Raw genomic sequence first — 14,841 nt, forward strand, 5'->3', positions numbered from 1 at the left:
TACATCATTGCAAACGGTCGTTCGTACTAGGCTTGACATGCACATTTCACTATTTCTCTGTGAAACTTCTCATTTTTATGCGCAGGCGCAATAGTTGCTTTACGTGATGTAACGTTCGTTCTAACGATCAGATCATTACACACATTTAAAAAAACTTTACTCAGGTCGTTCTTTCATCAATTAAAAGCTCGTTCGTCGTTCTCAACGAACGATCGTTGTCGCATGTGTGTACGTAGCATTAGACTGCCCCATATCACTTAATCTGTGCTATGACTGAGTAGTGTGCTACCTCAACTTAGATAAATCATGCTTAAAGGCTCAGACACACTATTAGCGCTTTTCTGAGTGCTTTTTGGCCTCCAGAGCTTTCTGAGAGTTTTTTTTTAAATGCTCCCATTGACTTACATTAAAATCATGGTAAAATTGTGATCGCTGTAAAATTGCGCAATTTTACCACACTTTTCCCGTGATTTTAATATAAGTCAATGGGAGCATTTTTTAAAAAGCTCTCAGAGAGCTCCGGAGGCCAAAAAGCACTCGGAAAAGCGCTTATAGTGTGTCTGAGCCCTTACAAAAGACAGCTGACTGTATGGAGTCAAGATAAGAGGTAAGTAAGGATTTGATTTTAAATCGTAACTGTCGGGCATAAAAAAAAAAATCAATTATTTATTTTTATCTGGTAAACAAGTAATAAAGATGCTAACCAGGCAATCCAAAAGTTAAAAATTACTCTTACTTTTCCATAAAAAAAAAATCATTCCACAGTTTCCCTGGCTCTTATTTGGTACATCTGCCGCACAAAGGAAGTTGCAGGGCATGCTGGGTTTTCTTTTGTGTTCTTTACTTTCCCCTCAGACATAACTAATGCAGTGTAACATCCTTACCTTCCAGCGGCAGGTCCCGTGGCGTCTCCGGCATGGTCCGGGCGAGCGGCAGGATTTCACAGCAGATATCCTCTGGCGGCAACCCCAGCTCCCCTCCGGCGGTGAGTTCCAGCGTGCGTGCGACCAAACGCGCGCGCGAAGGCCGGCAAACCTTATAGGTTAAGGAGGAGGGTTTAGCTGAGGTCAGTGGTGAGGTCACTGAAGTGCCTTCACTATGGGAGTGGTTTATGGAGATTGGGATCTGTATATAAGGCCAGTGCTTTCATTCACTCACTGGCCTTGATACTAATCAGTTCGCTGGTTCTTGGCCTAGCTAGCTACCTCTGAGCTACATCAAGATATTGTGTAGATTCACAATATATATGTACTCTAGTTAGTCAGTCGTTTGTTGTTTATCTTTATTGATAGCTGTAATTTGTAATTAATTTGTAATATCCTCCTGATATTATTGAAGTATTATCTCGCTGTATGTTTATCTGTGTACCGACCTCTTGCCTGTCTTTGACCTTGCTCCAGTCTAGTCCTTCTGTACGATTGCCATCTGATTTACGTTACCGACTCGGCCTGACCCTGACTTTGCTACTGTCTAATCCTTGCAATACGACTGACATCTGATACCTGTTACTGACCCTGCTAATATTTGACTACGATTAAGCTTTGCAACTTTGTACCTCGAGTAATACTTGTGCACAAGTACTGAATGGTCTAGACCTTATATTACTGTATTGCATATTATCTGTGTCTGTCATCTCGTCACGCACCAGCCAGATATGCAGCCTGATTGGCTAAAACTTCTTTCCCTTCTGTTTACCCCTCCCACACCTCCGTTCCTCTCTGATTGGCCAATAGGAATTGGGTTGTCGGAGTGGTGACGTCACCTCTACAGTTCCAGATTGAATCTGAGGAACGATTTTTCAGCAAAGTGCTTAACATCCGCGGCAGACGTCAGGTTAACACGGGAGCCACCGGCCGGGGCTCGTGCTGCCAGAAGACATAGCGGAACCGTAAGCATAAAGGAATCAGTTATCTACCCCTTAAGCTGTGTGAGTTATTTGAACTGTCCTTTGGACCCGCAGCACGCTATTTTGCTTGAATGTTATGCAAAGAAATGGAAGTTTGAAAAGTCTGCAGGACGTTATCTGTTTTTGAAAAGTTTTGAAAAGTTCTGCTTTTGTAAAGTTCTGCAGGACGCTATTTGTTTCTAGAGGTCTGTGCAAATGCAATCTGCTTATACAAAATCCTGCAAGATCTAATTTGCATACCAAGGAATGCGGAATTAGCCACTTTACTCCTGGTGGATGTATATGAAATTGTATGCCTAAAGCTTTGCAAGACGAGATCCAAGCTATTTAACATGAACTTTTTCCTGTTGGATTTATGAATTATACCTTTGTGAGCTCACAGGACGTTATTTTTATTTTTATTTTATTGATTTTTAAACAAGAAAGGCTATTATTGCCATTTTTAAGGTGCAAAAACACTTTTTAACATTGGAAAGGTGCTATAGGGATTGGTGCAATTTTATGCTAGAAAACGAAGTTTACTCAGCGAATCAATCTATAGGTATATGTTGTGGCGTGTGCCAGACTGTTTACCATAGGGAGGTGGGACTGAGAAAGTTGGCTAGTGTTTGCTTGCATATTAATGTAATATATATGAATTTGAATTTATGAATTGAATAAAACTGTATATGTGATGGTATATATAGGCGCATGAGTGATTTTTAAAACTTTACTCATTCTGAGACAATGCACTTTCTACTGCAGATCTGGGTGGGAGTGCCTAAAGACTGGGAAGAGGGTGGGCAATGCATAGACAGACAGAGTAAGGGAGGAAATTATGTCAGGATTAGCTTCAAGATAAAAAGTCAAAATGGAAAATCCTAAGAAGGATTTTTTTTTTACTATAGTAAAATCACTAAAATAAAAATGTGGATAGTGCAATACATACGTTATGTACGTAGAGCAAGTATTTATCTACTTATATATGTGCTGTTGTTTTTCCTGAGATAGTATGGCTGACAGCTCCTGTTTAACATGAGACAGCTTGTTCTCAACCTCCTTCTACTATTCCTTTGTACTGGCCTTATAATTCACTCTCAACTTCTTCCCGTGTTTTCTCCTTTTTAGGAAGATTTGCTGCTGGTGTCTGGCTATTACCCTGCATCTGGAACTGAACTGCTGTGCTGATCGAGGGTTCTTGCTCCTCACCGCATTGTGCCTCTCACCGGTTTCTCTCCGCATACGAGGAGGTCCCAGCATTATTTGTTCACCATCATGGGTGACATGCACCAACTTCTCTAGCAGGCCTGAGAGCTTGGAATCACCGTTTTTAGTCATCAGACCACTGCCCTGAGAGCTGGGCAGCCTTTTGGTCAGCATTAAAGGATTGGCAAGTTTAGTCAGCAGTATGCCCTTGGATTCTATATGGGATTTTGGGAGCAGTAGTTCCATGCATTGTTACAGCTTCATGCAATCCCCCCTCCCATCCCCAATGCTCAGTGTATGTTGATGTCATGAGGCCTGGCTTCTTCTGCTGACAAGCACCACTACAGTAGTAATTTAAGCATCAAATTGATAGGTGGCATTCATGACTAGTGATGTCGCGAACCTCCGATTTTCGGTTCGTGGACCCCGTTCGCGAACTTCCGCGGAAGGTTCGGTTCACGTAAAAGTTAGCGAACCGCAATAGACTTCAATGGGGAGGCGAACTTTGAAAAATAGAAAAAAATATGCTGGCCACAAAAGTGATGGAAACATGTTTCAAGGGGTCTAACACCTGGACCCCCAAGTGGCGGAGTGGGATAGACACCAAAAGTCCCGGGGAAAAATCTGGATTTGACGCAAAGCAGCGTTTTAAGGGCAGAAATCACATTGAATGCTAAATTGCAGGCCTAAAGTGCTTTTAAACATCTTGCATGTGTATACATCAATCAGGGAGTGTAATTAGAGTTCTGCTTCACACTGACACACCAAATTCACTGTGTAACGCACCGCAAACAGCTGTTTGCGTAGTGACGGCCGTGCTGGACTGGTGCACAACATGGCCAGAGTGCAGGCCGTGGCAGTTTTCCAGCCCATATGGTCGCCGGGCTGTGGTAGCTCAATGATAGAACAGTGACTGTCCAGCTGATCAAATTTGGTCTGTCCACAATGAAGCAACAACCTTATTATCTTCTTGTATGTAGGTAAGCATAGGTAGGAGTCCCAGTATAGGTAGGTAGGCATAGGTAGGAGTCCCAGTATAGGTAGGTAGGCATAGGTAGGTGTCCCAGTAGTTAGCTAGGCATAGGTAGGAGCTCCAGTATAGGTAGGAAGGCATAGGTAGGAGTCCCAGTATAGGTAGGTAGGCATAGGTAGGAGTCCCAGTATAGGTAGGTAGGCATAGGTAGGTGCCTCAATAGTTAGCTAGGCATAGGTAGGAGACCCAGTATAGGTAGGTAGGCATAGGTAGGAGTCCCAGTATAGGTAGGTAGGCATAGGTAGGTGCCTCCGTAGTTAGCTAGGCATAGGTAGGAGACCCAGTATAGCTAGATAGGCATAGGTAGGTGCCTCAGTAGTTAGCTAGGCATTGGTAGGAGTCCCAGTATAGGTAGGTAGGCATAGGTAGGTGCCTCAGTAGTTAGCTAGGCATAGGTAGGAGTCCCAGTATAGGTAGGTAGGCATAGGTAGGAGTCCCAGTATAGGTAGGTAGGCATAGGTAGGTGCCTCAGTAGTTAGCTAGGCATAGGTAGGAGACCCAGTATAGGTAGGTAGGCATAGGTAGGAGTCCCAGCATAGGTAGGTAGGCATAGGTAGGTGCCTCAGTAGTTAGCTAGGCATAGGTAGGAGACCCAGTATAGGTAGGTAGTCATAGGTAGGAGTCCCAGTATAGGTAGGTAGGCATAGGTAGGTCCCCTAGTATAGGTAGGTAGGTGTCCCCGTATAGGTAAGTAGGTGCCCCAGTAGTTAGGTAGGCATAGGTTGGTGTCCCAGTATAGATAGCTAGGCAGGGCCTGGCTGGCACAGTAATAACAATTACCAAGGTCCAGCTGCAACAGATAGGGCTGTATAATGTCAGTGTCAGTGAGCACTGAGCAACACACACAAAAAAAAAACGCATCAGGAGAACATTAGCTCTCAAAAGAGCTGTTGAGGGGTGCTATTTTAGCAATAAAAATCAGCCAGTAGCAAGCCAAGAGCCTAACTAATCTTTCCCTAGGAGAAAAAATCTGCAGCAGCTCTCCCTAGTCTGTCTAATAGCAGGCAGATGAGTGACTCTAATGGCTGCCAGAGGCTGCCTTATATAAGGTGGGGTGGGGTTCAGGGCTTAGTGTAGCCTGAATGGCTACAATGTGCCTGCTGACTGTGATGCAGAGGGTCAAAGTTGACCCTCATAGTGCATTATGGGGTGAATCGAACTTCCGCAAAAGTTCGCCTGGTCCAGGCGAACGCGAACCACTAAAGTTCGCCTGGAACCGTTTGCCGGCGAACCGTTCGCTACATCTCTATTCATGACATCCAGTTTATGCTGCAAACTAGTAATTAAGTTTCCATTCTTACAGTTTGTATGAGTTCAGCCTGCTGCTGCAGACTGCTGACACACATCTAAATCAGGTTCTCCTACCTTGGCTAATGTTACCACTACTTATATGTACATTCCTGGGTGGCATTTTTGATCATGTCATCAAGGGGGGAAAAAAAATTCATGCAAACTGTCTGCATGAAGTTTATATGTTCTCCCCGTGTTTGCATTACTTCCCTCAAAGCATGCTAGTTTTATCCCACTCACACCTCCCATAGACAGAATAACTGATCCCCTCAACAACAAATGGTTAGTCTGTGCCTCTCGGATTTACAAGCCCTACTCCATAGAGCCAAATTAATCCATGCCATGCACTGATGAGGATCAAACAATCCGAAACAGCCTGTATGCATGTTGGATTATTATGGCTCTGTACACATTAACAAGCTGACACATCATTGCATTCCAGCGGTTCTGGAGGTGTGTTTAGCTTCTAAGGGTACAATGGTTAATTTGCATATATTCAGCAGTGGTGCCTGGGAGACATCTCGAGCTCACTCTAACCTGAATTATCGCAAATTCTTTCTGTTTTAGGAAAGCAAATTTTTGTTTTTCTTAACATCTTAGTAAGGGGGCTTTTAGGACCATTGTAGTCCCTTACACACCCCAATGAGTTCTGGGTCACCATGAGCTTGCTGGTTAGTCTGTGCCTCTCGGATTTACAAGCCCTACTCCATAGAGCCAAATTAATCCATGCCATGCACTGATGAGGATCAAACAATCCGAAACAGCCTGTATGCATGTTGGATTATTATGGCTCTGTACACGTTAACAAGCTGACACATCATTGCATTCCAGCGGTTCTGGAGGTGTGTTTAGCTTCTAAGAGTACAATGGTTAATTTGCATATATTCAGCAGTGGTGCCTGGGAGACATCTCGAGCTCACTCCAACCTGAATTATCGCAAATTCTTTCTGTTTTAGGAAAGCAAATTTTTGTTTTTCTTAACATCTTAGTAAGGGGGCTTTTAGGACCATTGTAGTCCCTTACACACCCCAATGAGTTCTGGGTCACCATGAGCTTGCTGGTTAGTCTGTGCCTCTCGGATTTACAAGCCCTACTCCATAGAGCCAAATTAATCCATGCCATGCACTGATGAGGATCAAACAATCCGAAACAGCCTGTATGCATGTTGGATTATTATGGTTCTGTACACATTAACAAGCTGACACATCATTGCATTCCAGCGGTTCTGGAGGTGTGTTTAGCTTCTAAGGGTACAATGGTTAATTTGCATATATTCAGCAGTGGTGCCTGGGAGACATCTCGAGCTCACTCTAACCTGAATTATCGCAAATTCTTTCTGTTTTAGGAAAGCAAATTTTTGTTTTTCTTAACATCTTAGTAAGGGGGCTTTTAGGACCATTGTAGTCCCTTACACACCCCAATGAGTTCTGGGTCACCATGAGCTTGCTGGTTAGTCTGTGCCTCTCAACAACAAAAAATTGCCTATTGCCTTTGACTACAGTGGGAACATAAGTCACTGTCTGCTGCTGCTCACTGCATTGTTTATATGTTCTCCCCATGTTTGTGTGACTTAACTTGGGGTACTCTGGTGTCCTCCTACATCTCCTAAACAGATCGGCTAATTGGTCCCCCAATATGCAAAGAAATAAACAGTGGTCTTACACTACAATTGGGACATAAGACAATGGGCTTGATTCACAAAGCCGTGCAAACTGTTTAGCACGGATGTGCAAAACAGTTAGCATGTGAAGTGCCGTTAGTGGACTTTTGCGCGCGCAAAAGTCCGCGTTCGCGGGAATCGCGGCACTTTGCGAGCGCAAAACTCAGCGAACAGCACTTCACGTGCTAACTGTTTAGCACACCCGTGCTAAACAGTTTGCATGGCTTTGTGAATCGAGCCCAATGGCTAACTATCGTAAGGGTTAGATTGTGAGCTCCTCGGAAGAACAGTTTGTAGCCAGGGGGGTATGACACAGGAGAGCACAATTGTGCTGCAATGAAAAAGAGGCAGTATATTTACCAGATAATCGCTTCTAGCTCCCCATCTCTGCATGATGTGAGAGTGGAGATTGGACACCATCATGGCATGGCATCCCGAATTAGTGCCGGACAAAGCCCCATGGATAATTAGTACAGCTGCATGAATGCACATGTGCTGTGCTGTGCTCATTAGTAGCAGAAGATGAATATTTATGTCCATGAGGCTGGCTTCATACCAGCAACCAAAGCTATAGGTGCAGTGGATTGGATGATCGCATCCCACTGCAACATTAAAAATAGGCTTGGGAGATTACTGTTGCAATGTGCGGTAATCTCACTTCTGGCAGCAAGCCAAACTACAAGTGAGGTTCTCTAGCACTCACTTCCTGTGGCTGAAATAAGAATTGCACAGAAGTGTATTGAAAAAACATGCTTCCGCATATGTGCATTGCAATGCAAAAATCTTTAAAATACATGACTTCCAGTCAATGCACGTCGCAGCGAATATTGCCCGGTAATGTGCTGTTGCTTTTACGTCAGATGCGATGCTTCCAACGCATCGCATCACACCACATCAGGTAGGCAATGAACCATAGACTTTCATTGCTTTAGCATTGCCCTGCGGTAAAAACGGGTAATATGATGCAATTAAAATGTCCTAGTGTGAAAGGGGCCGGAGGCTTAGATGAAATCTCAGGATGTAAATACAAGTATCCAAAAAGGGTCCACACACCACTTTACATGGAACTTTTTATTGATCCATCACCATACACACGATTGACTGATTGTGTGTATAAGGTGAGGGGGCTATAAATTGTTCCAGTTAAAGTGGTGTGTGGACCCTCTTTGGATACTTGTATGGACTTTGGCTACTTGGTCCTGCACCCACCACCTCTGCTGGACGTTGGTGTGTAATCTTAGGGATTACTACTTAAACATTCAGAATGTAAATATACTGCCTGAAAATATCAAATGGTTAATTCTGTATTACCTCGACACTAAGGCCCTTAAAGAGAACCCGAGGTGGGATTTACTTATGCTAGTGGGGCACAGAGGCTGGTTGTGCACACTAACACCAGCCTTTGTTGCCCCATGGTGTGCCTCCAGGACCCCCTGAGCGCCGCTATACCCCTCGCTGTGCTGGCGACACGCAGCGTGTCGCCAGCACAATGTTTACCTCTGCCTGTCTGTTAGCGCCGCTCCCCCGCCTCCTCCGTATCGGCGCTACCCGCCCGTGTCCCTTCCCTCCCGCTGATTGGAGGGAAGTGAGGCGGGCGGGTAGCGCCGATACGGAGGAGGCGGGGGAGCGGCGCTAACAGACAGGCAGAGGTAAACATTGTGCTGGCGACATCTGCCTCCTCCGTATCGGCGCTACCCGCCCGCGTCACTTCCCTCCAATCAGCGGGAGGGAAGGGATGCGGGTGGGTAGCGCCGATACGGAGGAGGCGGGGGAGCGGCGCTAATAGACAGGCATAGGTAAACATTGTGCTGGCGACACGCTGCGTGTCGCCAGCACTGCGGGGGGTATAGCGGCGCGCAGGGGGGTCTTGGAGGCACACCATGGGGCAACAGAGGCTGGTGTTACTGTGCACAACCAGCCTCTGTGCCCCACTAGCAGGGCCGGGCCGAGGCATAGGCTGGAGAGGCTCCAGCCTCAGGGCGCAGTGTAGGAGGGGGAGCACAATTCATTCAGCTGTCATCCCTAATTGTGTTTGAAGCAGAAAGAAATAAGAAAAGGGGATACATAGCAGTGACTGCAAGCCAGATAACTAGATATTAAGGTGTTGGGGAGGTTGTGGGCCCTGTGGCCCTCTTAGTCTAATAGCAATCAGTGTGTGATGGCTGGGGTGGGAGGGATGGAGGGGCGCACTTTGGTGTCTCAGCCTTGGGTGCTGGAGGACCTTGTCCCGCCTCTGCCCACTAGCATAAGTAAATCCCACCTCGGGTTATCTTTAAGGGCCGGCCCTATACGTAATTATAAAAAAAAGAAAGGTCTCTTTATTTGCATAAACATAGATAATGATAAAAGACGAGAATCACCCCCTCAGTCGGAGTGTCTCGACATGTGTCTGTCTGACAACATACAACAATATTGTGCTCTCATACACTGTCGCTTAAATGACACAGGGTATCGTTGCTGATCCCCCTACACTCCTATGAGTTGATCAAGAGTGAGGTGTAGCTGGTCCTGTCGCAGACAGCGAATATCAGTGCATGCAAGGTAAAGCAGATGGAGCTGCTGTGTGCAATTGCAGCATCCAAATGTCTAAAATACCTCTCACAGCACAATACAAGAAAAGAGGGCGGGGGTAGGGACGCTACCGACAACTACATGGGTGCACCCATGCATTACTGCTACCATAAAGGGTGATACTGTGTACATTTCCAAAGTATTCTCCACAGCACACATGTGTTTACGGAGAAAAAAAAATCTGCGCCCATTTAAAGTGAAAAGGGTGCTTATGTTATTCTGAATGACTTTTCTGTTTGCTATCAATTGATGCGTTAATAACTTATGAGAAATGTTTTGTAGTTCATGACAAACACTTAATCTACCTCAAATGTGCCCCACTGCTTTATCCTTATTTATCAGTTGTTTAGTTATAATATAAATGTTCATACCCTTTACTGAAGCCTCATCATTCAGCTCTTTCCTGAGAGTCAAGTTCAGGTGTTCAGTCTGTCAAAGAGAAAAGAAAAATAAGTTTGTATTATCTTTCATTATCTTTATATACTTTGGCTCAGCAAGATAAAGCAATAGCTTCCAGTAACTGTCATTAACCTCTAACCCTCTGTTTTATATTAACTGTCTCAGACAATAAATATAAGCTCTGTCCTTTCTTTCTACTACCAATGGAGCAAGTTTTCAGGGTAAATCTGTTTTGTTCAAATACTGACATATTTACATGCAACAGAGACCAATGTGCACATTTTTATTGAAAATCCACTTATTCTAGGTATTTACAACTTTTATCAGTGCCCTGCCTTGGTTTTGTATGTAGACACTGTTCATCTGTCACAATGACTTGTAGGGAGAGTATGGGCAATGTTAAGAAAATGTATTTTAAAGTATATTTAGGATGCTGGAATGGGTCCCGCCATCAGCCCCTGACAAGTTGACCTGACAAAACATGAAACCTGAGGCAGGACAAGACCAGCCTGTGCAAGGTGGATAGACAACTCCAAAACTGTTTAGATCTTTTTATTAGCCACTTAAGGACTGCAGTCATAAAACCCCATAAGACACTTGTTTTCCATTCAGACCACTGCAGCTTTAACGGTTTATTGCTCGGTCATACAACCTACCACCTAAATGAATTTTACCTACTTTTCTTGTCACTAATACAGCTTTCTATTGGTGCTATTTGATTGCTGCTGTGATTTTTAGTTTTTATTATATTCATCAAAAAAGACAAGAATTTTGTCAAAAAAATGATTTTTTTAACTTTCTGTGCTGACATTTTTCAACTAAAGTAAAATTTCTACATACAGTTTGTCCAAATTTATTGTGCTACATGTCTTTGAAAAAAAAAAAATCCAATAAGTGTATATTTTTTGGTTTGGGTAAAAGTTATAGTGTTTTCCAACTATGGTGCAACAGGTGAATTTTCCCATTTTGAAACATCTCTGACTTTTCTGAGCACCTGTCATGTTTTATGAGGTGCTAGAATTCCAGAATAGTATAAATACCCCCCAAATGACCCCATTTTGGAAAGAAGACATCCCAAAGTATTTACTAAGAGGCATGGTGTGTTTATAGGAGATTTTATTTTTTGTCACAGGTTAGCGGAAAATGACACTTTGTGACAAAAAATTTTTTTTTTAAAGTTTCCATTTCTGCTAACTTGTGACAAAAAAAAAAATGAAATCTGCCACGGACTCACCATGCCCCTCTCTGAATACTTTGGGGTGTCTAATTTCCAAAATGGGGTCATTTGTGGGGTGTGTTTACTGTCCTGGCATTTTGGGAGATGCTAAATTGTAAGCACCCATGTAAAGACTAAAGGTGCTCATAGGACTTTGGGCCCGTTAGCGCACCTAGGCTGCAAAAAAAGTGTCACACATGTGATATCGCTGTACTCAGGAGAAGTAGTATAATGTGTTTTGGGGTGTATTTTTACAAATACCCATGCTGGGTGGGAGAAATATCTCTGTAAATGTCAATTCTTTGATTTTTTTTTACACACGATTGTCCATTTACAGAGATATTTCTCCCACCCAGCATGGGTATGTGTAAAAATACACCCCAAAACACATTATACTACTTCTCCTGAGTACGGCAATACCACGCGTGACACTTTTTTGCAGCCTAGGTGCGGTAAGGGGCCCAAAGTCCTATGAGTACCTTTAGGATTTCACAGGTCATTTTGAGGCATTTGGTTTCCAGACTACTCCTCACGGTTTAGGCCCCCTAAAATGCCAGGGCAGTTTAGGAACCCCATAAGTGACCCCATTTTAGAAAGAAGACACCCCAAGGCATTCCGTTAGGAGTATGGTGAGTTCATAGAAGATTTTATTTTTTGTCACAAGTTAGTGGAAATTGTTTTTTATTGTTTTTTTTTTTCACAAAGTGTCATTTTCCACTAACTTGGGACAAAAAATAAAATCTTCTATGAACTCATCATACTTCTCACGGAATACCTTGGGGTGTCTTCTTTCTAAAATGGGGTCACTTGTGGGGTTCCTATACTGTCCTGTCATTTTAGGGGCCCAAAACCGTGAGGAGTAGTCTGGAAACCAAATGCCTCAAAATGACTGTTGAGGGGTATAAGCATCTGCAAATTTTGATGACAGGTGGTCTATGAGGGGCCGAATTTTGTGGAACCAGTCATAAGCAGGATGGCCTCTTAGATGACAGGTTGTATTGCCACTGAAATACAGGAAGTGCAGGATGTTCTCAAATCGTGACCTGGACATGGCAGCAGAGAACATGGGCATGTGATGTATTGGGTGCGTAGACCAATAAGATTGCAATACATTCTTTTTGACTAGACCCATGTTAAGGAGAAGGCCCCAAAAAATGTTACGTTCGGAAACTTGAAGTGGTTTCCACCGAAAAGGCTGGGCATGGTAGCTTCTTGGATTGGCGGTTGCATATTGTGTGGCATAACGGTTGGTCTCAGCCACAATTAAGTCGTAGAGACCAGCAGTGATCAGAAAAAAAAATCTGTTACTGCAGTGGGGCGGGTAAGGGTTGGGCCGGGTGATCAGAAGCCCGCAGGGGCAGATTTGGGCCTGATCTGATGGATAGGAGTGCTAGGGGATGACAGGAGGTGATTGATGGGAGTCTTAGGGGGTGATTAGAGGGGAGAATAGATGCAATCAATGCACCGAGGAGGTGTTTTTTACTGGGAAAATACAAATTATTGATGCCAAGAACCGCAAAGCTCACAAACTTGGTCATTGAGTGACTGTGGTCACAAAAAGTGGGCAGAGCCAAAAACAAATTTCACTAGGAAAATATAAACTGCAGCAATTCTTACACTGTTAATGGCAGGGTTCTCAAACTTTGCCCAGATGGTCACTGGGTGACTGAGATTAATATTCAGGAAAGTGGGAGGAGCCTATAATAGCCAATCAAAATTGGCTCAATCAGTCACTTAATGACTGACTGTAGCAGGTTTGAGGCCTCTGCCATTAACAGTGTAAGAATGGCAGCAGTTTCAAAATTCACCTTGAAATTCAGTAGGTGAATTTTGATTGGCTGTTGTATGCTCCACCTGCTATTATGAATATTAATCTCAGGCATCTTTATACAAAGCCAGCAGCGCTTGCATAAAGATTTACTGTGGATGAAGAGGATATATCCTGAAAGCAGCTGCAGTGTGACCCCCTAAGGAGTATATAGCTGGCAATTTGGGGCGCCTCTTGATATACTACTATTAATCTCAGGCAGTTGCCCAGTGACCAACTGTGTCAAGTTTGATAACCCTGCCATTAACAGTGTAAGAAGGGCTGCAGTTTATATTTTCCCGTGTAAAAAGTTAGTTGTTTTTGGCTCCACCCTCTGTGTGTAACCTTGACATACAGTCATTCAGTGACCAAGTTTATGAGCTTTGGGGTCCTTGGCATCAATAAGATGCATTTTTCCATTGTAAATTAAACAAATTGATTGGCTGTTTGTGGCCCGCCCCCTTTACAGAATGTAAACCCCAGTCTCCCAGTGACTGACTGTACGAGATTTGAGGCATCTACCATTAAGAGTGTAAAATTGACAGCAATGTAAATAATACCCTTGAAAATCAATAGGTGAATTTTGATTGGCTGTTGCAGGCTCCACCCAGTTTCCTGAATATTAATCCCAGTCATCCAGTGACCAACTGTGTCAAGTTTGAGAATCCTGCCAATGACAGAATGGCTAAAATCAATCTAACAAATCTGATTGGCTGTTTGTGACTCCACCGTCTTTAGTGAATTTGGACCCCAGTCACCCAATGACTGACAGTATCAGGTTTGAAGCCTCTGGCATTAACAGTGTAAGAATGGTATTATTATTAATATAAATATTCCCCTTGAAAAATCAATTGGTGAATTTTGATTGGCTGTTGTAGGCTCCTCCCACTTTCTAAATATCAATCCCAGACACCCAGTGGCCAACTCTGTCAAGTTTTGGAACCCTGGCATTAACAGTTTAAGAATGGTTGCAGCTTATATTTACCCATGTAAAAAATGTAGCTGTTGGCGCCACCCACTTTTTCTAACCTTGACATACAGTCACTCAATTATCAAGTTGAGCTTTGGGGTCCTTGGTATCGATAATTTGTATATTTCCATTGAAATTAAGCACATTTGATTGGCTGTTTGTGGCTCCACCCCCGTTCTGAATTTAAACCCCAGTCACCAAGTGACCAACTGTAGCAGGCTTAAGGCATCTGCTGTGTAAGAAAGGCAGCAATTTAAATATTCCCCATGAAAATCAACAGGTTATTTTTGATTGGCTGTTGTAGGCTCCACCCATTTTTCTGAATATTAACCCCAGTCACCCAGGGACCAACTGTGCAAAGTTTGAGAACCCTGCCATTAACAGTGTAAGAATGGCTGAAGTTTATATTTGACCAGTGAAATTTGGTTTTGGCTCTGCCCACATTTTGTAACCTTGACACACAGTCACTCAATGACCAAGTTTGTGAGCTTTCAGGTTCCTGACATCAAAAATGTGTGAATGGAAGCAGTTTATCCAGCAAGGAAATCTGATTGGCTGTTTGTGGCTCCGCCCCTTTTTTTGGTGAATTTGAACCCCAGTCACCCAATGACTGACTGGTGCAAGTTTAAAGCCTCTGCCATAAACAGTGTAAAAATGGCAGCAGTTTCGATATTCCCCTTGAAAATCAATAGGTGAATTTTGATTGGCTGTTGTAGGCTCCACCCACTTTTCTGAATCTTAATCTCATTCACCCAGTGACCAAGTGTGCCAAGTTTAAAAACCCTGCGATTAAGAGTGTAAGAA

At 43.6% G+C, this 14,841-nt stretch overlaps 1 protein-coding gene across 1 annotated transcript in view; it reads right to left on the reverse strand.

Annotated features, from left to right (window-relative positions):
- The window catches only part of LOC137525971 (histone H1.3-like), a 265,301-nt gene that overhangs the window by 231,151 nt on the left and 19,309 nt on the right, over positions 1 to 14,841 (reverse strand). The window contains exon 4 of the mRNA XM_068247181.1: positions 10,017 to 10,074. Within this exon, the coding sequence (XP_068103282.1) occupies positions 10,017 to 10,074 (58 nt within the window). The remainder of the gene's footprint in view (positions 1 to 10,016; positions 10,075 to 14,841) is intronic.

This window comes from Hyperolius riggenbachi, chromosome 7 (assembly GCF_040937935.1).
Source record: "Hyperolius riggenbachi isolate aHypRig1 chromosome 7, aHypRig1.pri, whole genome shotgun sequence".
Lineage (NCBI taxonomy): Eukaryota > Metazoa > Chordata > Amphibia > Anura > Hyperoliidae > Hyperolius > Hyperolius riggenbachi.